Raw genomic sequence first — 23,935 nt, 5'->3', positions numbered from 1 at the left:
ATATGCCTTTGTTTGATTGGTTCTGACAAAGAAAGAAAAATCTTCACTCAGAGGCAAAAGCCTCTGAGATTTATGTGAATAACAGCAAGGGTACTGATGTGGCCTGAAAAGCTAGCCATAAACAACAGAAAATAAAGTCGTGTTTGTTCAAGCTTTGCTTCACAACTGCTCTGGTTTGTTTTTTTTTGGCCTCACTGGATGGAGTTCCTTCTGTAATTTGAAACAGTTTGCCAGGTTTCTAAGTTATGTCACATTCAGCAACTAATGCAGAGCATGGAATGAGGTATTTGTAGCTTTCTTCTCTGAATAATAAATTTCACTTCCCTCTGCCCTTCCCAAGATTTCCATCTTTTAAACTGTGGTCTTGCTGACAGTTGTGGTGCTAGTGTAATTTCGCTGTTTCTCAGTGTGCCTTCAGTAAAGTGGCAACAGCATCTTTAACAGTGATATTATTAATTTTAAACAAAAATCTCCCCAGAACCACATGTGCTTCTTTACAGACACATTGACTTCTGCTTTTGCTGGAAGAATCATTAGTGTAGAAAACATGCAGTAAATGTGTTCTTTAGCAATTACTGTTACTTCTCTGACCCCGTACCATGTTCATCTGGGGATGTATTGTATATACAATTCCTATTATTTTGAAGAGATGGCAACACCCCAAGGATGTTTACTCAGATAAGGGACTGAGCAGGGTTTTCTCATAATTGTAAACAGAGCATTTAAACAATGTAACCAAGTTTTAGCCTGTTCCCATTTTTGAGCATTTAAGTCTACATGACAGACTGATGAGTTCTGCATGTTTGCCAGGAAATCCAGGTTAAACCCAGTCCCCTGAACTCAGGCTTCTGCATCCTGACTCTCATCCTGTTTTTAGAAAAACTGGGGGGATGTTGCAGAAAGGAAGTTGTGTGTTTTCCCTCTTTGGAAATAGATCTGTTTGCTGTCACTGCTCCATCAGCCTGTGTTTCAGATGTGGTGTATCTGAGATCTGCTGGGAAAGAAAAGGAAGTGGGTGAGAGACTTGGGAGCACTGCATACAAATAGGATGAGGTACAGACATTCCTATAGACTAATATTTTTCTTAAGAGTTGCTAGAGAAAGGAAGGATGAAAACAATGTATGAGGTAACAGTTGTGTCATGTATCTGATGTTTCAGTCATTCCCACTACCTTTGTGTTGCAGTGGGTTTTATGAATTGTCACTTCCTATGTGGATCACCTGCACTTTCTTGAACTGTACCACTCAAGTGCACTTCTGACCAGTAAATGGTCACCCTTCATATCAAGTGCCACAATTCATCCTGCTGTACTCCTCACGCTGTGGCTCAGTACAGTTCAAACGTTCTTGACCCTGGGATACTCAAGACCTAAATCTGAGACTCTGCCAGAGCAGGGAACCGGCCAGAAACATATATGTCAGACAGAAGGAGAAAAGCAGGCATGTGTGGGGTGCAGGTGACACAGGGCAGCATTGCTCAGGGGTTTTGCATTCCCCCGGCATGGGGGAGCTGCTGTGCTTCTGGCAGCTGCACCTCAGCTCCCTACTTCAGCTGCTCCTGAGGGCGAATGGCTGTCACCCTGTGTGTGTGCAGGATGTACCGAGCCACTCATGCGTCCCATTCATACAGTTTGGCCAGATCTCTGGTGACTTGTTGGGAATGTCACGGCAGGGGCTGTAGGCTCCTCGGGCGTTAATGGCTTTCTCCGAGGTTGTTAGCAGGCAAGCAGTAAGGCCATAGTACAAGTGGCTGCTGTCTGCATTGAATCTGTTGTCACTGCAGGAGACACGATTGACTGAATCTGTTTTTGAGAACATTTCGCAATGAATGTGCCATAGTACAGCCATTCCAGTGTCCCATGGTATAAACTGGAACTCTGTATCAACCTAAGGCTGGGAGAGAGCCTGCATTTCAGTGTTCCTGTTTTCCACAATGGTTTTCAGTGAAAGCTGCAGAAAGGTTAATCCAAGCCTCAATTCTGCCCCCTTTGGTACACTCATCTACTGGCCTTTGCCAGTGGTTTTTAACACTTGATTCCCTAGTCTTCTTTCCCTGCAGCATCCAAACTGCAGGTCAAGATCTGAATGCAGGAGGTTATTAAATCATCCCTCCAGGTCATGGATAGGGGGGTTTTAATTCTATCAGCTTAGATTCTGGCAACTTCTCAGAGTGCTCAGATTAATTCTGGCAGTATTTGTAAGCTCATCTTCGAAGAAAGAGGATTGCAGGTCTGAAAGAGGATGTAAGGCAGAGACACGGCAGAAACTGAGAAGAACAAAGCAAAAAACAAACAAATCCTCCAAAATGAGGTAGCTAAAGGCTGCATTTAAGCTAAGAGAATAAATTCTTCCTTTTGCATAGTTTAAAAATGGAAAAGAATATTGGAAGAAGTAAGAGCTTTTTTTACTTGAGATGTTTGAACTTAAGATACATTTTTTTTTATACCTTGTCCTTGCAGGAATTAAAAAAAAAAAAATCAGTGAATGTGTATGGCCCTGTTTTCACTTGTTTGAGGCCTGATTTAGTCAAAGGCAAATTATTCATTCTGCCTTTAAACAGCCTCCTCAAGAGAAGTAGGGCAGGAAACTCCCACAATAACCCACACAATGGGAGTGAGAGGCCAGCCAAACGCTGCCTGGGACACGTGAGGAGGGAAACCAGTGCTCCTTTGAGCAGCTGGAAGAAGATTTCAAGCCTGGTAATTTTGTACAAGGAAGTATGAAGGGCACATTTCACAAGAAAGTCTGACTTGTCACAGCGAGTTGAGATGGCACGGAGTGAGCAATACACAGAGAAGAAGGAAGCATTGCCTGCAGCGCTGGGCCCTGCTCTTTGCTTTCAAAGAGTTTTTAGCTGGCAATTATCTGCCCCCTGGCTGGGAGCAAGTATTCTACTATTAAATACATGGCGTACCCCCATCTGCCTGCTGCCAGTCCACGGACCGAGCCCGCGGGACCACTGCGGTGGCTTCCACGCTGGTGATGCTACAGAGTACACATACACATGCACGGTCCACAAGCAGCTCAGTGTTTGTTTCCACTGAGAAAGTTTTGACCTGCTTAAAGAGCCATTGCTATGGAAACCTAATGAGAAGATAATTGAATGAAACCTCTTTGCTTTCCATCCCTTTCTCACAGTGGTGCTAGCAAGGTCAGAACCTTGCAGGCCTCCTTTCTCTTCAGGTTCATGCAAATTTGATAAAAATACTAAAGGCCAATTTTCTTCCCTGCGCCAGCTCCAGTTAGATAAATTACCTTGTATTCAGTCAGGAGCAGTTACAAGTCTGTCAGTTTTTCATACTAATTATGTAAGTGGGCCATTTCTAGTGCACACAGATAACCAAATGGCTTTGCAGCAGAGCCAGCATGGGCTTTTGCATTGATTTATTCACTGCTCTGAATATGCATAAATTTCATATACTAAAAATCCCATGTAAACCATTTTCCACAGAGTACTATAAATAATCGTTGGTAAGGAATGAGAGGGGCTCTATCAGTTTATCGAAGATGGTAACAGTAGTGGTTTCGTCATCATATGGTGCTATGCACCTGTGGATTTTATGGCCCATAAATGACACGTGGACATTTGTTGAAGCACATCTGCATTTAAAATATAAATGCCCATCATTCTCAGTTCCCATATTTGTTCTGTGTTGAGAATGATGAGATTTCAAAATTCAACAGGCACATTCATGAAAGTGCATGGTGTCATTTGTTTCTTTTCCCAGTTCTATGGAGTACCAGCACGTTCCTGGGGCACGTATGACTGCGTCTCTTGTAATATCAACCACTATGAAAGATTAGCCCCAGTGTTTTTCTGTCTGAGGTCACAATCAGTCAAGAGTTAACTGGAAAGCTGTAGCCTAGTTAAAACCAGTCTTAATAATCAGACAGGCTTGGTTGGCTTGTGACCCAAATGTGTGCATTGAGCCTTCCTTGCACACCAAGTTTTGGAGACCACCTCCAAGTTTCAAAGGTATTGCTTAGGTGTAACAGTGTTATCCCCATTGCAGCACTTTTATGGAAAGATAGATTCAGATACCATTTTAGATGTCAGGCTTTGACATTGCTCTTACAAAGTCCCCAGGCTGCAAAACAAGAACCAGAAGTGCCCTCCAGAGGCAGTCCTTATGATGATATCTGGTCTGGTCTGTTTAAGATGTCTGGTCTGGTCTCTTATCTTTCAAGCAGTCTCCTGTAAAAGCAGTTAAATAAGTTTTTTAAGTTGTTCTCCCTTTCTCTACCTACGGTTGGCAGTTTGTCCAAATAGGAAATGTTAGCTTCTCTTGTCTAATTTTTTGCAGCATGTGTCTGTTTGTTCCTATGCCTGATTTATTAATAGACAGTAAGTTAATCTTGCAGCTCTCCAATTTGACAGACAAAACTTTTCTAGCTTTCTTTTGTAAGATCAGCTGTCCAGTTTCCTGTCTATTCTAACAGCTTTCTCTTATACCACATCTAGTTTGAATTTATCTTTCTTGAGCATGAAAAATGATGGTTGTACAGCCATTCCCATATATATTTGTTCTTCGTATTCTTCGTACTGCCATTGGAATTTTCCATCCTTATACCTTTTAGGATTAATATGTAGGTTTTTTCTCAGCCATCCTTTTCCACCTGGTATCCCCAGGTACTCTGTCATTTGCAGACCTCCAGCATTTGAAAGACTGATTTTTGTGTCCATCTTGTTTGTATACTTGAACACTTTAATGTTGAATGTAAACCCATTTCTGTTAAGCCAGTCTTTCTAATCAATGTGTTCCTGGTCCAGGTACTCTGCTCCAGCTGTTGCTACTAAATTTTGTGTCACTGATCATTGAGTGGCCTGATGTAGTTTACTGAATTCTGCTCAAACCATCAGCTCTCTAAGGCAGTAATATCTGAGTCCTCTCAAAAGTAGCTCCATTTCTGTTTTGGATTTTGTGAGGTTTTTTCTCATTTGTTTATTTCAGCACTTTGGCTCGAAGAGGCACAATGTACTGGCCTGGAGATGGCTTTGGATTTGTGAGATTAATGAATTAAAGTTTTGACCCCATCTCCTGCCCGTTTCCAGAGAATATGGGTTGATAAGAAAGTACTCCTTCCCTCTGGCTGTAAATCTTGTTTTCTTCCTCACTGTGTGAACATATACCCATACATTTCTTCTGCTTTATGTGGTGACAGAGTACATTTCATGTGAAAGCTTGCTAATGAAGTTGTACATCAGACCACAACAAAAATGAAGGCCTCAATGGTGGAGTAATGGCATTTGGCTCCCTTTCAGACACACAGTGCTGAAACTTCTGCCAAGTGTCACTGCATCATTAACTTTCAGTACAAGTTATCAGTCTATGAATGGAAGAACACAAATCACTTTCAGTGCATGTTCACAGAAGCACTGCAGATTTAACAGACTAAGGGAGTGTAATTTGCAAATCAAACATACAGCGACACCAAGGTAGTCTGGAGTTTTTCACCAGACATCTAGGAAGTAAAATGCTTGATTGCTTTCACTAAGGATTTTTAAGCATCGGAATTGTCAGGTGGAACTAAAAAGCAAGTGCCTTATCAGGCACTATGTGGTAAGTTTTGTTGGCATTTCCATCTCTTCAGAGCAGCTGTTAGCATTTTCAAGGTCAGCCCAGGCATGGAAGATTTCTTCTTGAAGGAATGCGTGAAATGATAATTGGAATTTGCATCCTCTGATGAAACTCAGCATAGTTCTTAAATCGGTAATAAATGAGAAGATGGTCTGCTTGCTGTGGGTCCTGCTTTTCTCCTCACCCCCTCTGGTTCAGGCATGTCAGATGTTTGCTCCTACTGCCCTTCCCCTTCTTTGGAGGCCAGTTTATGATGAGTTGGTGGCCTCAGGCTAACTCATACTGAACAGATGTCCACATCACAAATGTTGCTGCTACACCTGCTGTTTACTTGCATCATTTTTGGCAAGTGTGCAAGAGGATTAAAATGGATTTGGAGGCCACAGAGCACAAGAGACTGCCTCTCCACTTTAAGGGTGATTTCACTAGTGAGGCAGAGTTCTGATCATTAATAGATTTCATTTTCTAAGGATGGTGATTTAGTACCTTTCATGGATACTAAATTCATTTAAAATAAAAAAACATGTAGCAGATTAATTCTGTCAGTTCCAACAGAGCTTGGCTTTCATAAAAAGAAAAATCTCCATATACAATTCCACATACTTTTTTTATCTGATTTACCTTTATTTAGAAAAATACTTGCTGACAACTTTACTTTGAAGTATCTGGATTAATTCCTGGCCCTCTTGAAGGGCTTTTTCTGGAAATTTTTTATCCAGAAACGATGGGGTTTGTATTTTTCATCTTTCACCGGGCTTCTTAAAAATTAAGCATCTGGTGGCATATTACTGACTTTTCCCCTTCAAGAGTAGACACCAGCAAGGAAGACACTAAATGTCTCCCTCCTCCTGGTGCACTACAAATTTGAGGTTTGTTTACCTCAATTAGTTTGCAGTTTGTGCTGGATTAAATTTCTAAGCAGTCTGAGTTTTAAAGAGGTTCTATTTCAGAGCTTCACTATGCCAGACCCTCCTTGTCTAGATGAATTACTGAATCACACTGAAACTTTGTACTGTCTTGTTTCCCCTTTAATGATACCTTTGCAAATTGATGCACATGTGTTTCCTGCTTATAAGATGTTGGCCATTAATTGCTTGCGTCTTCTGAACCTGGCTTGAACTATAATTTCCCTTCAAGTGGTTTAGTGAATTGATCAGAAACTCTTTATTGCCCTCTGCTGGGGGTCTGAGAGAGCTAAAGAAGCCCGTGCAGACAATGTGCGTGGACAGCAACAAGAGCGTGTCATGTGTGTGTTATTATATGGCTTCATTCAGGGAACGATTTGGCTTGAGGTCTCCTTGGTATGCTGTGGCGTGTGATTCCACCCTGCATGGCTGCAACACAGCCACCACACAATGGGACACTGGCGTGTCACAGGGCCGAGCCCACAGCAAAGACACTGCAGTGATGCTTTGCACATGGAGCCTCCTGCAAAGCCCTTGATGCTTGCAGAAGTCATTTCACTGCCTTGCTGCAGTGTGGTTAAATGGCAATTGCCACAGGAAGGCTTCAAATAATAATGCAAGGTTTGGTATTTTCTATTAGCTCCATTTATGCAGACAGAGAAAAAAGGCAGTGAAGTGGGGTGATGTTGTCTCATCAGAGATCCCACAATGAGTTGGCACTGAGTTAGAATCCATTCTGAAAAACTGGTTTAGTGAACATAAAGACCAAGAACAAAAGATATATTTGCTATTTTAGTGGGTTGTTTGTAAAGCCCATATTCTAGACTTGGCTAAATCTCTCCAGCTAGCTTTTGAGGAAGGGAGAATACACTGGTGAGAAAGCACACAGAAGGGATTTGGGAGAAAGAAGCTGTAGTCTCCAGTCAGTTATGGTTGCACTACATAGGGTCTGGACAAACTTTTTCCACCTTGTCTTTAAATCTCTACTACTGTCTTCCACATGGTGGCTTCTGGAGATGTAATGAGCACATACTTATACAGATTGTCAGATAAAAACCAAATAGGTTGAAAACTGATGTACAGCTAAACAAGTGCAGCATCCCAGTTCTACAGTTTCTAAGGCAGCAAAATTACTGTTTTGCAGATGCAAATGTGAATAAATGTTTTTCTGAGGAATCCTTGGACTCCTTAACCACTGTTTTCTGTCAGTATATATATTTTATATGCTGGTCACAAAGGGCACATTTCAGAAGGAAACTCACTTACTGTGGTCAGAGCAGTAGGTTCAGTTTTCGTTTCGTTTCCAAATGTTGCTGCACTGGGGAGAAAAGGGAAGAGAAAACAGCTCATGATATATTGTTTGGAAACTATAATTTACTGTAACCAGACAACTCCCCTGAAATGTGAAAAGCCTGCATCAATAAGTCCATTTCTCTTTTGTGTTCTAGACTGTCCATTCATAAATCAAGTTCAGAAGAAGGCTCTGTAGGTCAGTATATTTCATTTTATTTGATACTCCTATGGAATTCTTAAACAGCTTTTGAGTTTTGCTTGTGCTGGGATGTGAAGAGCTGGCAGAAGTCAGCAACATTTGTGTGGATGGAGGGCTAGTCTCAGCAGCTTTCAGTTTGATGCTGAGTGTCTCAGTGATCATTAAAACTGCCCAGCCAGCATTGTCATGTGATAAATATGCATCTTTTGATTTGTTATATTGAATTGAAAATGTTTGCATGTTAGATCACTGCTAGCCTGTCCTTTTGTATTCCAAAAATTACCACCCCAGTAAATAATGGGAGTTCTTCGTTATTTTTGTTTGTGTCATGCCAATGTCTCTTTCTTTGTTTCTGAAATTGCTTATTGGAAAAGAAAGATAAATTTGGGAGATTTTTCTTTTTTGTTTGCTTTTAATGCTATTCTAGGGACATGTCCACACAGTCTAAAGTTAAACAGTATTTCAGAGAGTCAGGAAGCTCAGCTCTCGGTCATCCAGGGCAAGATCTTAAATACTAATAGCTCTTTGTCAGTAGCATTTCTGCCAGATCAGGCACAGTATGTTCATTTGTAGGTGACATAAACTTTATAGCATGCACCCTGGTTAATTCAACAGAACACAGATATATATGCCCTACCTTGAGCTAGGTCCCATTTTTCTTTCTAGAGCAAATCTTTGAGGTCATCAGTCCATATGGAAATCTGGTACTTGTGGACATGGAGACCCAGCCTTGTACAGTCCATGCATACAGAGAGCACGAGTCAGGTGTAGCTAATGATCTCATGCCAAGTAGCAGAACGTGTGTGTGTATATATCTTAATTATTTCATTTCTTGATAGATATGCATAGATATACTAGAAAATCACTTATCTGGGATGTGGCTTAGGCTGCATAATTGTGATTCAGTTAAAGAGAATAAACCAACAAAATACTTCAAAACACTTCCAGAGTTGACATTAACAACTTAGCAGACATCAAAATTAACGTAAAATATTTTCTTTTTATAATTAAAAAGATGTAAGTTACTGGCTTATCTCAGTCCTCTATAGCATTGGCAATTATAAAAGAATGTGCATTACCCTGAAATAGCTACATCAACATAGTTCTAGTGCAGAATAAATCAAGAAAACCAGAAAATCTGATGTTTTTTTATTCTTGTTTCTGATTTAAAAATGCAATGTAATGTCTAAAAGCTTCTCTAGAATTTACTAACTATTGTTTCTTTCTAAAATTATTTTTCCCTTTCCCCTCATCCTCCCGCTCCACTTTTCATTTAGGGAAAGCAGACTGGAAAAAGAAAAATAAGTTTTTTTGGCAGAATTTCCGAAAGAACCAGAAAGGACTAATGAGGCAGACTTCAAAAGGTAAAGCTTTTTCAATAGTGCACATCCTATCCATATAAAATGTAAGGAGCCAGCATCACAAAGGAATAAAATGCATTTGTCATAGTGTGGCATCTGGGATCTGTGGCTCTGGAAGTGTTACAGGTTTGGTTCACTGTGACAGTGCTCAAAATGACAAGTCAAATTCTTGAGACTGCAGAGATGAGGCTGGGCTGCCTTTGTTCCTGACTGTCAGTGATGGCACACATACAAAGTGATGCAGTTAATATATAAGTAATACATGTACCTAAACAAGATGCTTGGTTTTTTTTCCCTAGTCCTGACTTGATGAGAGAAATATTGTTCTGTTTAAATTAGAAGGATATTTCTCCTTTCTTTGGCATTTTGTTACTTTGACCTGTTTGCTTTAGGCTTGAATCCAGCCTGTCATTGTAGAAGACACTACAAGAAGAAGCAGTAAAAGTGTCTTTGGTGACCAGTGCAAATGTAGGATTGATCCCACTTAAACCGAGAGGTGTCTTTCTCTAGTCCTTCTGCAAAAGATGCAGCTGTGGATTGCATTAAGTATTTCTTTTCACACAGAAAATTTCCGGTCCCCCATGGGTATCTGTTAGCTTCTTATGTTGCAAACAGATGCTTCTCTGTCTGTGTTCAGGTAGATTGTGAAAGATGACAAAAGCCCATTTAGTAATTCCAAAGGGGACACACTTCCAGTTAAGTGTGGGTCCTTGCTGGTTCTCGAGGCAAGTCCTAACTGTCTGTGCTGACATGCTAAGCACATACCAGAAGGAGAAGTAGTTGAGAGTGCAACACATCTAGCACTGTGTGCCAGCTTAGTGGGTGATTAGCTAGTCTGGATAGATCACAAGCAGTGGCCAGTTCACAGCAGAGAGCTGCAAGGGCCCAGCACACCATTCCTAAACAGGCAAGTTCTGGCAGCTGATTCCAGTATTCCTCAAGGCTGAGAGCTTGACTTTTCCAGCATTAGTACCTCCTCTTTTAATTCTTGTCTTTCAGGGTCAATAGCCATGTGATGATGGTCAGTTTTTATTTCTCCTTTTCGTGCTTGCTTGCTTTCAGTGTCAAAGTAGACTTCATTTTTTAGTTCTAAATTACTTCCTTTTATTTCTCAGTTACTTCAAAATCATTATGTTCTTTGAAATCATACCATTAGCCTGCTCTGGGGAGGGTCTGTTTCTGGCCAGCCAGATCCACGTGGCAACCAGATTTTAGAGCTCTGTGTAAAATCCAGTTTCAATGTACCCTGCCCTGTGCATGAATTCTTACGTGTGCTTAAAATATTTGTGCTTTTTTTTTGTGCAGGAGAGGATGTTGGTTATGTGGCCAGTGAGATCACAATGAGTGATGAAGAACGGATCCAGCTGATGATGATGGTGAAAGAAAAGATGATCACCATTGAGGAAGCACTTGCTAGGGTAAGATATGTGCATACTTCAATCTCCTTGACAAACATGTTTTAGACCGTAGGATGTATTGATCTGGAATTTTGCTTCATTCACAAAACATAGAGGAAGGTGGAAAAAGCCTGCCTGTTTGCCCTATTGCAATGGTAGCATAAATTAGATAGGAATTCCTTTGTTTATTGGGAAAAGTGAGATTTAGCTCAACCAGAAATGGATATCCAGCACGTGGTAAGCTGAGTCCTAAATGCATTGCTTCTCTCCATTAACAATAAAAGGTGCTAATCAGAGAAAAGATTAAGTGTAGACTTTTTCATTGCTGCTGTCTAAAGTGAGGGAGAAGAATCTCTCTGACTTGTACTAGCTCTTATTTATTATGTTCATAGGTTTGTTTAAATACCAATATAAATGCTTCAGGTTTTGCTGAGCTTGCCTTACTCAATTCAAAACACATCTATTTCTTACTATTTTCCTTTAAGCTAAAATTGTTCATGCTTATTTCTTAGCCAAAAAGTTGATGTTTTACTTTAATAACATTCAAGAAAACATATTCAGCAATTTTTGGCATATATCATTATGCCAAATGTACAACACAGATATGTTTTTTTTTTTATACTTAGGGTGGCTGTCACAAGTGTTTCTTTACAAACTCTAAATGTTAATAAACCACAAGAAAAAGAACAATAAAGTATTGCATTTGTGCAGTGATAGGGTCAAGGTTTTAATTGCTCAGGAGCCCAAAAGAGGGTTAAAGTTTCAACACAACCTTTGTGTAAAATTCTGTGATGGAACACAGGGTGTTGTGTATGTGCTCCATTAGACAAAACATAATTTACATTGGTTGGCAGTCAGATAAATATCCTTACTGATATACTACATCGTGAAATAGATTATTGTAGAATATAAATTTGTTATAATCTGAAGAAAATATTGCTTTGCTGGAAATCATACAATGAAAAAAATGCAAGATTTAAAAATTACTGTGTTGGAATATTGCAAATTCTTTTTCTTCTCTGCTGTTAGTTTTGTGGGGTGAAAGGGTAGTACCTAATCTGATAGTTCATATATGGGCTGGTAAAGTTTCCCTCTAGTGGTCTGAGCTACTAGCAATAGCCTTGTTTTTTTTAAATACCAGTTCTTGATCATTACACACTTTGACTCCTGTAGTACTGGTTTTATCTGAAGCCTTTTATTGAACAATGGGAGAAATAATTTTTTTTTTTAGTTACAGAGGATGGTTCCTAGACTTTACTGCAGATCATTTTCTTTATGAAGGAAATTGGCAAGTCATTCTGACTTAGTCTGTCCACTGTAAACTCTGCCTCTGAGATGGGGACGTGTATTTTATGTTTTACCAACAATAGGTCATAAAATGTCAGTATTTAGAGATCATTTCCTTCTAAGAAAAAAAAACCTAGCAACTCAATTTTAATACTTCTGGTTGTTGGACAATTTATTTTGAATAAGTGAGGCATGCAGTGGAAAAATTCAGATTTTCCCAGATCCACAATAATACAGGGGGAAAAAATGAAATTACATTAATTCTTGCTATATTAATGAAGATTGATCTCTTGTCACTGGAAAATGTTCTTTCTGTCTTTCCAAAATTCAGTTGAAAGAATATGAAGCCCAGCACAGGCAATTGAGCACTACAGATGCTACAGAATGGCCTGATGGTTCTTACTCAACACTTGATGGGTCTTCCAATTGTAATGTAAGTACTGTCATTGTGATATAGCTCCCCAGTGTAATTTAATATTTTAATTCTTTCATTGAAGTACTGAAATATCCTGATTTACCTGACAATTTCCTTAATAGATAATATATCATTGACCTTGTGATGTTCTGTTCAGTCTGCAGAGAATCTTTAACTTGCATTTTAGATTTTCAAAATCTGTTGTCATAGACTTCAACAGTCTTATTGTATAATGTATTATCTCTCTCTCTTTTTTTTTTTTTTTAATCTCACCCCTTTGTCCCTGAGCTTTTGAAACACACGTTGTCCCAGGCAAAAATCCCCTTGTTTCAAAATGCACAGTAAAGGGCTTTTAGGTCATTTAGAGGGAAGTTGTTGATTCACCAGTAGAGTTTCTCAGACTTTACTAACCCTTGTTGATACATTCTAGATGAGGATCTGGCTTAAGTGTTAGCTGCCTGCTGCCTTCAAACACTTCTGTCTCTGCATTTGCAAACTCACAGCCCAGAGTTTGTGGCTTTTGTCAGATCCATAAACAGTAAGGCAGCTTTCCTCCCTTTTTTTTTTTTTTTTTTTTGCTTCTGAGCCGTTTAACTTCTGTTGCTTTTATGGGCACCAGACAGTCTTTGTGTTATGCCATACTGAATTAATTAATTTTTCCTTTCAGATATCTTCATTTTTACTGAGTAGTTTATTCCACTTCAATTTTCTAATTGGAAGTTCACAGATAAATCTTAGAGAAGAACACATTTGACTGTCAAATTCAAGCTCTTTGTATCCCATATAATTGAATCATAGGCTTTTGAGATGATTGGTTGATTTATTTATTTTATTGTCAATGGAATTTCCTGCTAACTGCAGCAGCCAGCTAGCTCCTCCTTCCTAAACGAAAAAAGGAATGCAATGTCATTTTATGAGATGCTTAACATATTTGGTGGCAGAGAAAGATTTTGTTGTTTGTGTTCAAAAAAATATGCCCATCTTTAGTTACACTGGAGCAGAGGGGAACTGATATTGCCTTATACTCTGTTCTGATATATCAAAAATGTGCAAAGAATAAAGAAGGAAGGATCCTAACTCTCCTGAAGTGATTGTTTAGCCAGCTGAAAGATGTCGGATCTTTCCTCATTAGTATTTATAGCTTGAACTTTCCCTTCTTTTAAGGCTTTTGTCCAGAGTACTTATAGCATAAGCCCCTCAAAACTCACATTTACCATGGTCAAATCGCAGAAGGATAATGAATTTCTCTCTTAAATCTTTTGATAGTGTTTTACACTTGTGTTGAATTACTGAAAGCTGTGTATCTCTTGAGGACTGAACATGATTCAGTATTTCTGCCCTAACGGAATGACTTGGCGCCTTTTCTCTAAAGTTGTTTCCCTAAGCCATCTTTGTACTTCGAGCCAACAGCTTGGTTGCCTCTCTCTGCTGTTCTGGTAGGATTTGAACCAAATTTCTGCTAACTTCAGGGGTGGGGGGGATCAAGATTTTTGCTCTTGCTCCTGTTTTTTATCCCAGTTGCCTTTAAAAGAAGCTGTGAAATTGCTTGCCTTCAAGGGAAGAGGATCATCTGCAGAAATGAAAGTTCAAAACTCAGCTTGACTTTTTTTTTTGAGGACAAGAATGAAACTGAGGTTACCTGGGGTGAAAGCCTTTGGGCTGTAATTGACAAAAGGGAAAAACAAACAAAGAAAAGTATCAGATATATCTAGAGATAGGATATGTGTTCACTCAGACTTTTTGCCAAAGGACCTCTCTACTAATCTGAAATTACCAGTTTTTGAGACATGCAAAGATGATTCTGTTTTCAAGACCTTTCTTTCCCAAATGGTTTGAGTTTCAGTGCCATTTGTGTGATTTGTACTCTGCATATTTGGAACCTCAACTTAAAATTAATTACCCTACTCATTTTATATAGGCCATGAAGCACAGATGGTTTTCCATATATTAAAAATATACTTTTAGGTAGCCCACTGCCTTATACTTAAACTCAGAAAGTAATTGAAAATACAAGTCCCTGAACTAAACATTTCTGGTTTGAATATGAAGTCTTTGGGCAATGGTTCTTTTGGTTCTGTTTGCTTTTTAAATTTATTTCTTTATTTTTCAAGTCTCACAGCCAAGTTGTTACTAGGCAGTTTTTAATGAAACAATGTGATCATTTTGTAAACAAAACAAAAACAAGTTAGAATCTAAGCAATGAGAGAATCTAAAAATGAAGGCAGAATGTCAGGAGTGTTCTAAGGTTTTAAGTAATCCTTTCCTTTCAAGTCAGCTGTGCCCACAGCATACAAATAATATCTAAAATGCATATATCATAAGTTATTATCTTCCTTTTTAGGAAAAGACCACTTTTTAAAAAAAGCTTTTATAGCTGTCTTGTTTATGACTAACATAACTGGTGTTGATTTAAAGATTCTCATTTTAAAGATTGATTTGAGGATTCCGTTTTCCAGGTTCTCCTCTTTTAAATTACTCTTCCAGGAAATGGAAGCTTGCATTTCATACCCTTAACAAAACTAAACTCTAAAGATGAACCACAAAGGAGTGAGGAGTAGAAAAGTCAGCATCCCAAGGCAGGCAGCCCCATGTCATTGCTGTGCTCTTAATTGTATGTCCTGTTTGTTTGTTCTTAAGAAACAAATAAACAAACAGAAGCCTTGCCAAGCCAGTAGGTGACCTGTTTTTTTGCCACTATGGAGTAATTAGTAGCATTCAGTCTCACTGCTGTGGTCCCCCCATTTCACAACAAAATATGTGTGTTGTTTATTTGCTAATGTAGGTCTGCAGTTGAAACTGTTTTTCTTTTCTGTTAGATGTATCAAAGCTCTAAAATGCCTCATTTTCTTACAAATTTATTTCTGAATATTTAGGTTTCATCTCTGTTGCAATGAAGGCAGTTCACATAAACACTAGACAAGCTTTCATTGCCTTGTGCCAGGCATTGGGATGTAAAGCAGGTGCAGATTACAAGTGGATCCCTTTGTGGATTGTAGATAAGGCCCTATTTGTCCTCAGGAGTCAGAAAGTCCAGGGAAAGAGAGGACTTCAAAATTGTATCACATTCTTTCTTTACACTGAGGTGCCTTTTATGCTTCCTAAAGATAGAAGAGCATTTGATAACTTTTGGGGGCTGCCATTCTCAGTTCATCTAAAATAGGGCTGTTTCATCCTCAGAGCCCTTGCTGGTATGGCACCAGCCCAGCCTGGAAAACCGGTGCAAGGAAAAGTCAGTATGTTCAGTGTGTCAATCAGTTTCTTTCCTGTGCCCTCTGCTAAAGACCACTAATTGTACCACTTGCCATCTTTCATGCCAGAGTGGGGAAATGGAAGAGGAAGCACCAGGGAGCTTGACAGAAGTATATATCATATGTGTGCTGACACTGACACAAACCAGTAATTAATTTCACTGACAGTTGCTGTAGATGCAAGTTAAATGAAGTTGTAATTATGTCTAAACTGGTTTGTTGGTCTCATCTTCTGTATTTTGGTTTTGATCAGCAAGTAATGCTCACCCATCCAGGAAACTTCAAGGTAGCGTAGCTGGCCTTCATTTGAAAGGTGCCACAGTGGGCTGTGCCATGCTTATCTGACATCACCCCACCTTAGGAGCCTCAGGAGAGAGGCCATAATATTTGAGTGGAGAGAACAAAAGCACTATTTCCCTCCAACAATATGGCCCACACATGGGCAGTGGGGGGGCCTGCAGTGCTGTTTTACATCCCTGCCCTCCCACCACTTGTTTTCCCAGGATCATTACGTTACCAGTAGGAAACTGGCACCCCATTTGTTTTATCTGAGGAAGGTGGCAGCAGTGGTGTAGACCTGTAAGTGTGCTGTACATATCTGCATCTGCCGTGAGGCTGATGCTGGGTACAATTCCCACCTGTGTTGCCTCTGTTTTCTGTTTTCTATAGATCCCTTTTTTAGCAGATGGCAGTCCATTGAATCCACACAGCAATAGCTCTAGCTGGACGGAGATAATAATTTGTTACTCTTGTACTTACTATTATTTCTTTTTTTTTTTTTAAACATGTGGTTAAATAGGGATAAAAGTTGAAAGGCTGTGCTGAATTGGGTTTGTGTCTGCTACAGGCATCAGAGGCAGAGTAACAGATGAAAATGGACTTTGAGCTGTAGTCATTTCAGTCCCAGATATGCTGAAGCTGTTGAATCAGGATTATGGTACCCATGGTACAAACCTGACTGTGACAAATAAGGCTGATACAATTATCTCTGACTCATGACAGTCATTACTGTGTTTGGTAAGTGTGAAGAACAGAAAGAAAAGAAATAATGAAAGTGTAACTTCTGTAGCAACAATTACCTCAAGAGTAAATCTAAGCATAATTACAGAAAATCCACATTATTCAGGGTTATGCTGTATTTCAGTATGTGGATGCCTTCTAAATGCAGCTATTTTTTAACTGATTTTTATTCATAGTACTGATGGATTCTTAAAATTTTTAACCATTGGTTAACATTATTATTGCTCATAATACAGGACTGTTAGCATAAAGAGAAAAAAGTCCTTCTTTTGCTATATTCAGTTTAATTTGTTTGAAATCAGCTCAGAGTCAATGTATATTGGGAATCAATATTGGGTATCCATAGAGAGTGGGTACGATGAGGTTTGTTTTACTTTAAACAGTAGCATTTGATTTGAAGCAATGTGAATATTTTGAAGTCTTAGCCCTGGTTTTGCTGTTATGCCAGGACTCACCATTTTTGGTAAAGTTTCTTTTCCATCAAAGGCTAAAGGGTAGAAGAAGATTTTTCTGTGTTTTAGTTCTCCTTGGAGAACTTGTTGCTGCCTCCAGGCTCTGCATGCTCTTTCAAGTAACAGAGGGGAGCTGCTGCTGAGTGTGGCTGTGAATGAATGCAGAGCTTTCATCTTTGCTCCAAAGAATCTAGTGACCCAATTTCTGATAAGATTTCCTGGAAGGAACCGATGTGCCAGGAACCGATGTGCCTCTTTGTATTGGGTGGTGTATTTATTATTACTACCCAATTTCCTGTAGTACTGTTAGTGCTTAGTAACAGTTATGATGAAAAAGAACTTATAATAAGACATGCTTCAAAATGGTAGTGGTGAATTCCCATGCTATGTGCCTGTCACAGGAACCTGTCCTGGGAGGCTTTGGCTGCCCTCCTTTTCCATTGATCACAGGGACAGTGTCCAGCACCTCTGGGTGAAAGCTGGTAGCAGAAGAATTACAGCATATTTTGTTATGATCTTTCCCCTCTATCTGTGCATAAGAGCAGGAATTCCCATGGGTACAATAATACAAAAAGCTTCATAAGAGAAGTGCAAATCATCATTACAGTTCCCATGACACAACCCAAAGTAAGGTCAGTGCTGGGGAGTGGTGATAGCAAAGCATGAGACCATTGATGTGTTTGTATTTGGTTTTGTAGAACATTCTTATGGAGCTTCTTACCTATTTTTTTACTGAAATTTTCTAGAACACTTCAGAATTTGCAGGAGAAACTGCTACAAATTATTCAGAATAAAACTGTGTCACATCTTTAAGTATTATTACCATGCAAGAGCCACCCATGTTGTTATCAGATATAGCTTGGCTAGGTATGTGTCCCTAGCAGGATTAAACATTGTCACCATAGGATTGTACTGAGCAGCTGGCAGTAATATAGCCCAAGTAAACCTCCTGCTCACTGCCAGCAGGAGTTTCTCCTGTAGTTAGTCTGTTGTAAAGTCTCTGAGAAAAATCTTCCTTCTGTCATGACTCAGAGCTTACAGTAACACACAAGCAGTGGCTGCAGTCAGGCGTGTTCATAACCGCTTCTGTTTGCCTGCATTCAGACAAGCCCTATTGACTTATTTTATTGCAAAATGTTTGGCCATGTGTTTGAAGAGGATGGGAGGTGGGAAGGCAAATTAATTTATTATTTATTCTAACATAGTAGTTCACTTTTTTTATATACCCTTCTTGCCTTTTGGCAGCTGCCTATTTTTTCTGCTTATTACCTTGAGGGTGAGGGGATGGTACCAGCTTTTTCCTGTTCTCCATGCATCAGCCAGCAGGAGATACTATAATCCATAATGTGGTTCCCCTGCCCTCAAGCCTGTTAAATTAGAAAAAAGCTTTGCTCAGTTCAAGAATTAGGAATTTCAAAAGCCATGTGTTTCACTGCCCTTTTTGGCAGACACAGGCTGAATAAACTTTCCTTGTGGTACAACAGAAAATTTTAATTGCCTTCTCATTGGTTACCACTTGTGCCCCTTCCCCAATGCTGGTGTTTCCTTCCTCATGCTTTGGATGGTAACATTAACAGCCTGATTGTTTGAAGGTACTATAAGAATGTAATTTAAGTTACTACAGCTTTCACTGAAGAGTTCTCATTCTTCCTTTGTTTCTCTGATATGAATTTTGCTGTGTTTCATGCATTGCTGTTTCACCCTTGGTTTTCCAAGATGTCGAGAGTTGGATTTCGAGAGTACTCCATTCATTAATAGTACAGCCTATGCCAAACTATAGGAATTCTCCCTAGATCTTCTTAGCCTTGCCAAAACATAAGGTTCTGTTGAGAGAGTCTTGTTAAAGACTTTTGATTCCATGTATAGAGGAGTCTGTGGGAGAATTAGAAAAGAATGTTGCATTGTAACAGGTACAACATAATGTAAGACAGAGCTTCATTCTGCTACCTATACCTATGACAAGTGGTACATGAGTACAGTTGTAATGTCATTAAAATTAATTATGCTAATCAGTGAGAGAAGCACTTTGCCACGAGGAAATGTGTCTGGCTTGCAGATACAAATGTCAGCAATGTGCTTCTCAAAATTAAACTAAAACCTGGAAACAGTTAACAGCTGGGAATTTGCCTAAGCAGCTATTCTTGTATCAAGACAGACCTCCTGGGAGAATTAAACTTTTATGCTCTCGTTACTTATGACAAATATTTCCCACTAATTTCAGCAAGCAGTGTCGTCACCAGCTAATGTGTAATATATCTCTCACCAAAGTAGCCGTTGGATGCTCCTTTGATTTTCTTATAAGTAATCACAGACCAAACCCAGACATGGTTACCTACGGGCTCTGACACTGCACATTTTAGACTTGTACAGCCCTTGCAATTCATGTTCTTGGAAAAACATATATTGATGACCTCTGTTAAATTTCTTTAAAATTTTGGAGGCCATTATTTGTAACTTCAGGATATGATGCAGATTATCACATCTTAGTTTCATGCAGTTTTCTTAAGCAGCCTCTGCAAGGATTAGAGGTCTGTGAAGCTTTCTTAATGAAACCCAAAACCTTTATAACTCAAGTTGCAAAGCCCCAAACTTAGATCAGTTTCACTCATGGCCATGAACTTTTAAGGGAATCTGGGATACATTTCAAGGAAGTTGCTGTCATGTTTCACTTGATGTGGGCTTGTATGTTATTGAAACTGGAGAACACTAGCTGGTTTTATCTGAAGCTCAGAATTTTCCACTGGGCTTTACATCAGAGTTTTGGGGCTGAAGTAACTCAAGGGTAAGAACCAGATACAGCACACTCGTCAATCTAGTTTACATGACCACTTGGGAGTGGAAAAGCTGTGTACAGTCACTACGAAAAAGGTGATTTGAGAAATTGAAAAAGGCTGTTTGACTGGGGGGCTCATTAAAATTAGCCAGCCATCAAAGGAAATAGATGTTTTGTCCAATTCACAATTGATTGATTTGCAGTAAATCCAGATTAACAGGCCACTTATAGTGTGGTCCTGATAAAGGAGAATCTTCTCTGGATTAAAGAGGGTGCTGTTGTGGTATGCCTAGGCTACTGCTTTCCACCCCTGGATAGCAGTGTTCCAAATAAGCAGCAATCTTGGTCCTTGTTTTCATGTGGTCTGAGAAGAAATGTCCAAATTCTGGGTTTTTTGTGAGGTTTGGGATAAGGTGTGGTTGGTAAAAGGAATGCCAATTTACTTGAGCATCTCAGAGTTTGTTTCTTAGGAAGGGAGATCAGAGACAGAGTCAGAGAACTTGTAAGTCACACTAAAATACTTCATAAAGCCACCACTTCTGGACCAGCATTTCTCTTTCCACTTTCTGTTTATGTTCTTTTCTAGTACTGAAACTGAGGGGCAAGATCAAAAAAAAGTATCTAAGTTCACCAAGTTAAAAAACATTTTAGCAAGGTTTATTTTCCCTTCAAATTAGCCCTTTATAAAGGGAAATTCTCCAGGGATTTTTACAAAAGATTTAAAAATGAGAAAATAAAAAAAGCCTGGTAAAGGGTTTAAGTTACATTTCCTATAGACACAGCCTCCACTCTAGTGGTGGTGTTTGAGGGTCACTCTTCGTCCTGGCTTTGCAGAGATTCTCTGTATTTTTTTCTTTCACTGAAATTCCATAGACAGTAATTAAGGAACTGGAGGCCAGCAAGAGGTCACCAAGTCTTCGTCAGTGAAAACAGGGATTGTTTGCCATGTACAACACTCCCTTTTTTCCTTGTGGTGAATAGAAGATTTGCTTAAAGCTGATGACTTATGCCTTTCTTGCAAGTTATGCAGCTAGCAAGTAACTGGGGGAATCAATCAGTGAGCAGAAAACAGCTAATTGAGTCCAGCATCACGCTTTTATCTTCTTTACATATTCAGCACTGGAATCGGGGCCAGTTTGGTGTCTGATAATGTAACTCGAGAGAAGAGGCATTTTGTGTGCAGGATTCAGAGCAAATTCAATACTTAAGAAGAAGTGTCTGCTCCTAAATTTTAGTGTTACAAAGCTGACAGCGGTTGAGGACTCAGGGGAAAATACTTGAAACTGAGCTTTAGGCCTATAAATGCCGAAGCTGGTAAGTCACTGTGCATGTAGCATGATGTGGAGAGGATGTGCCTCCTGTTTCAGGGAGGGAGAAAGAGAAAAGGCTTTTGTGGTTATTCTTAGGCACAGCACAGCATGCATAGCTTTTCTTAGCTTTCCTTTTCCTTTCCTTGGGCTTTTAAGTTCTTTTCTGTTCTATTTTCCTGTCTCTGACTTTATCCAGGCATCTTTAATAAAAAAGTTTTTAAACTTAGAATGGTTGAGATTTTTGGCAGACGGAAACCCTGTTAGAAAGAAGAAAGGACATGTGTAGCCACATCTCCTAAAGGGAACAGCAAAGTCTCTTTTAAAACCACATTTACTATAGAGCTTGTAGTTCTGAGGTGAGCTAGCCAGGGCTGGGGGATGTGGTGTGATGTGTGAATCTAAATATGCTTTTTGCCCCACTTTGCTGAACAGGAATTGTCTGATAGCAAAAAAGAATTGCAGCTTAAGTTTAATAAGGTATTAAAAGATTTCCTTTTTTCTTAGATGGAAGGTTTCCTAGAGATTTCAGTTTGGGGCTGAACTATTACTGGGCATAAAGCGAACTGTAAAATTTTAACATCTCTCTAAATGGCTTCACACGGCTCATGTAAAAGTCATATATGTTTGGGGTTTTTTCTGGAGCTGAAGCAAATTAATCAGTTATGATAGCTTTAACTGGATGTTGTCCTAATGTTTCTTACACATTTTTATTGGGACATGGCTACCAAGCTTTGCCTGTTTTTTAAGGGCTGCTGCTATAACCATGAAGTGTTTCCAAACATAGTCCTGTCAAAAGCCAGCTACTTACTTCTGGTTTACATTTTGCCAGTTAATTCCAAGAACACTAATAAATGTTAGTTCTCTCTCTCTCACTCTCCCTTTCTCTCTGTGAAGCACTAATTCAAAGAGGGAGGTTAAGATTGTTATTTCTGTGTCGTGTGAAATGGGCTGGATGTTAGAGAGCAACAGAGCAAGGCGTGTGCCCTGCCTCCCAAGCAAGTAGCAGCAAAGAGCCTGCATGAGAAAAGCAGGAGAGAAAGCAAGAAGGATGCCGGGAGCAGAACTGTAAAGAGCTCCTAAAATGTCAGAGTACATGTGCTAATTTCCTATTTGTTCCGGAACATAAAGCTCTTTACTTTGATCTTACATATGAGGTGATGCAAAGCAGGGCCCTTGGAGGTGCACAAGTAGGAGTTTTCCAAGGTGAAGGGAGGCAAGAGGTGGCAGAGGAGATTTATTTCTTTTGGATTTGAGAGCATCTTCATTGTTTGTGACCACATTTGTTTGCAGCAAAAAGCTGGGCAGTGGGTATGGGCCTTGGCCTTTCTGTAGTTTTCCAGCCGTGTGGTACGTGGAGGCTGCAGTCCTCTGCATGCAGTTCTTGGTATTTCCAGATGCTGTTAATATAGTCCCTGTTTCCCTGCAGTCCTTCACGCGTTTGTGCAGCCAAGCTCTCCAAGCTGGCAGGTTTCCTCACTGTGAGAGCATTGCAGATGCGGGATGCACTTGCTCCAAGGCGCGGGGAAGGGCGGCTCCACCCAGCCAGCCCTGCCAAGGGACCCCATGGGCTGCGCCGGGTCCCCGGCAGCCCGGCTGAGCCCTGTGCTCGCTTTCAACCAGCGCAAGTTTTGTGCCTCGGCTTTGGCCAATTCGCTATGGTTTAGGGCTGTGGAGCCAGCTGTCTGCAATCTGATGTAATGTTGCCCTGGTAACCAGAAATGAAACACTTAAGCATTCACCACAGAATTACTACATACAGCATTAGCCAAAGTAATTAGAAGTTGAGCCATATGGGCTTTCGGATGGAAAAATTTGGAGCAGAGGAGATGGAAGTTAAGTTGTTCCCATTTGCAGTACTGCAGATCTGTTTGTTGTCCCCTTGAGGGCACAGGGCTGCCTTGGCTGTGCACATGGGGACAGGGAGCTGGAGGGGCTCTGGCTGTTTTATCAGCACATTAAGGACACCGAGGCTTGACCTGGTGGAAGAGCCATGTGCCAGGGGACAGGAGGCATTGGTGGACAGGGTGCAGCATGGATTCCTCCAGTGCCAGAAAGCCTGTGGCTGAGCATCTTGCAGACTCAGCCACTCCATAACAGACCACGTTTACCCTTCTGCAGTGCTGCAGCATGCTGGAGTGCCTGTAAAGGGGGAAGAGAGCAAGAGAGGGCTGGCAGCTGGCTATATCCAAGCCCTGTGCCAAGGCCTCACTGCTAGAGCTGTCTAGGAAGCCATTTGCCCAGCCCGCCATACTTTGGGGACATGGGGGTAATATTCCCATCTGAAGTCAGGGGCAGTTACCAAAAAAAGCAATTAGGTCACCATGAAAGAAGGGAGGGTAGATTGGGTTGAGGAAGTCAACGCATGGACCAAATACCTCGGTAATCGCCTGAATGCTTTACATTTCTGTTTTCTCTTTAATATTAGCTGTAAAAGAAAGCGTTGCTTGACCTGGAAAATCAAGTTCTGTTTCCCATGTGCCAAAGTGAAAACTTGATAATTCCAAGGCCTTTCTTAAAAAGTTGATTCAAAAACAGAAAGTAAGTGAAGAGTAACCCTTTTTGAAAATGCATTCATTTTCAAGGAATTGGCATTATTTGACAATAAAGTTTCCTGAGCAGCACCACAACTGTGTAGTCACAATTTTTAGGCCTTTTTGCATAAACTTATTGTCCATCCTTTTTCACTGTAGAAGATT

At 40.1% G+C, this 23,935-nt stretch overlaps 1 protein-coding gene across 5 annotated transcripts in view; it reads left to right on the top strand.

Moving 5' to 3' along the window:
• SASH1 (SAM and SH3 domain containing 1) overlaps positions 1-23,935 on the top strand; it is a 189,412-nt gene that overhangs the window by 131,101 nt on the left and 34,376 nt on the right. For 3 of the 5 annotated variants that reach the window (XM_053937994.1, XM_053937996.1, XM_053937993.1), the window contains exons 5-8: positions 7,933-7,973; positions 9,254-9,340; positions 10,643-10,755; positions 12,353-12,454. In XM_053937994.1, the coding sequence (XP_053793969.1) occupies positions 7,933-7,973; positions 9,254-9,340; positions 10,643-10,755; positions 12,353-12,454 (343 nt within the window). Of the gene's footprint in view, positions 1-7,040; positions 7,106-7,932; positions 7,974-9,253; positions 9,341-10,642; positions 10,756-12,352; positions 12,455-23,935 lie in introns of those variants that run through there. The other 2 variants (XM_053937998.1, XM_053937995.1) reach the window with 2 other exon arrangements.

This window comes from Vidua chalybeata, chromosome 3 (genome assembly GCF_026979565.1).
Source record: "Vidua chalybeata isolate OUT-0048 chromosome 3, bVidCha1 merged haplotype, whole genome shotgun sequence".
NCBI lineage: Eukaryota > Metazoa > Chordata > Aves > Passeriformes > Viduidae > Vidua > Vidua chalybeata.
This window is presented reverse-complemented; position numbering and strand designations above follow the sequence as displayed.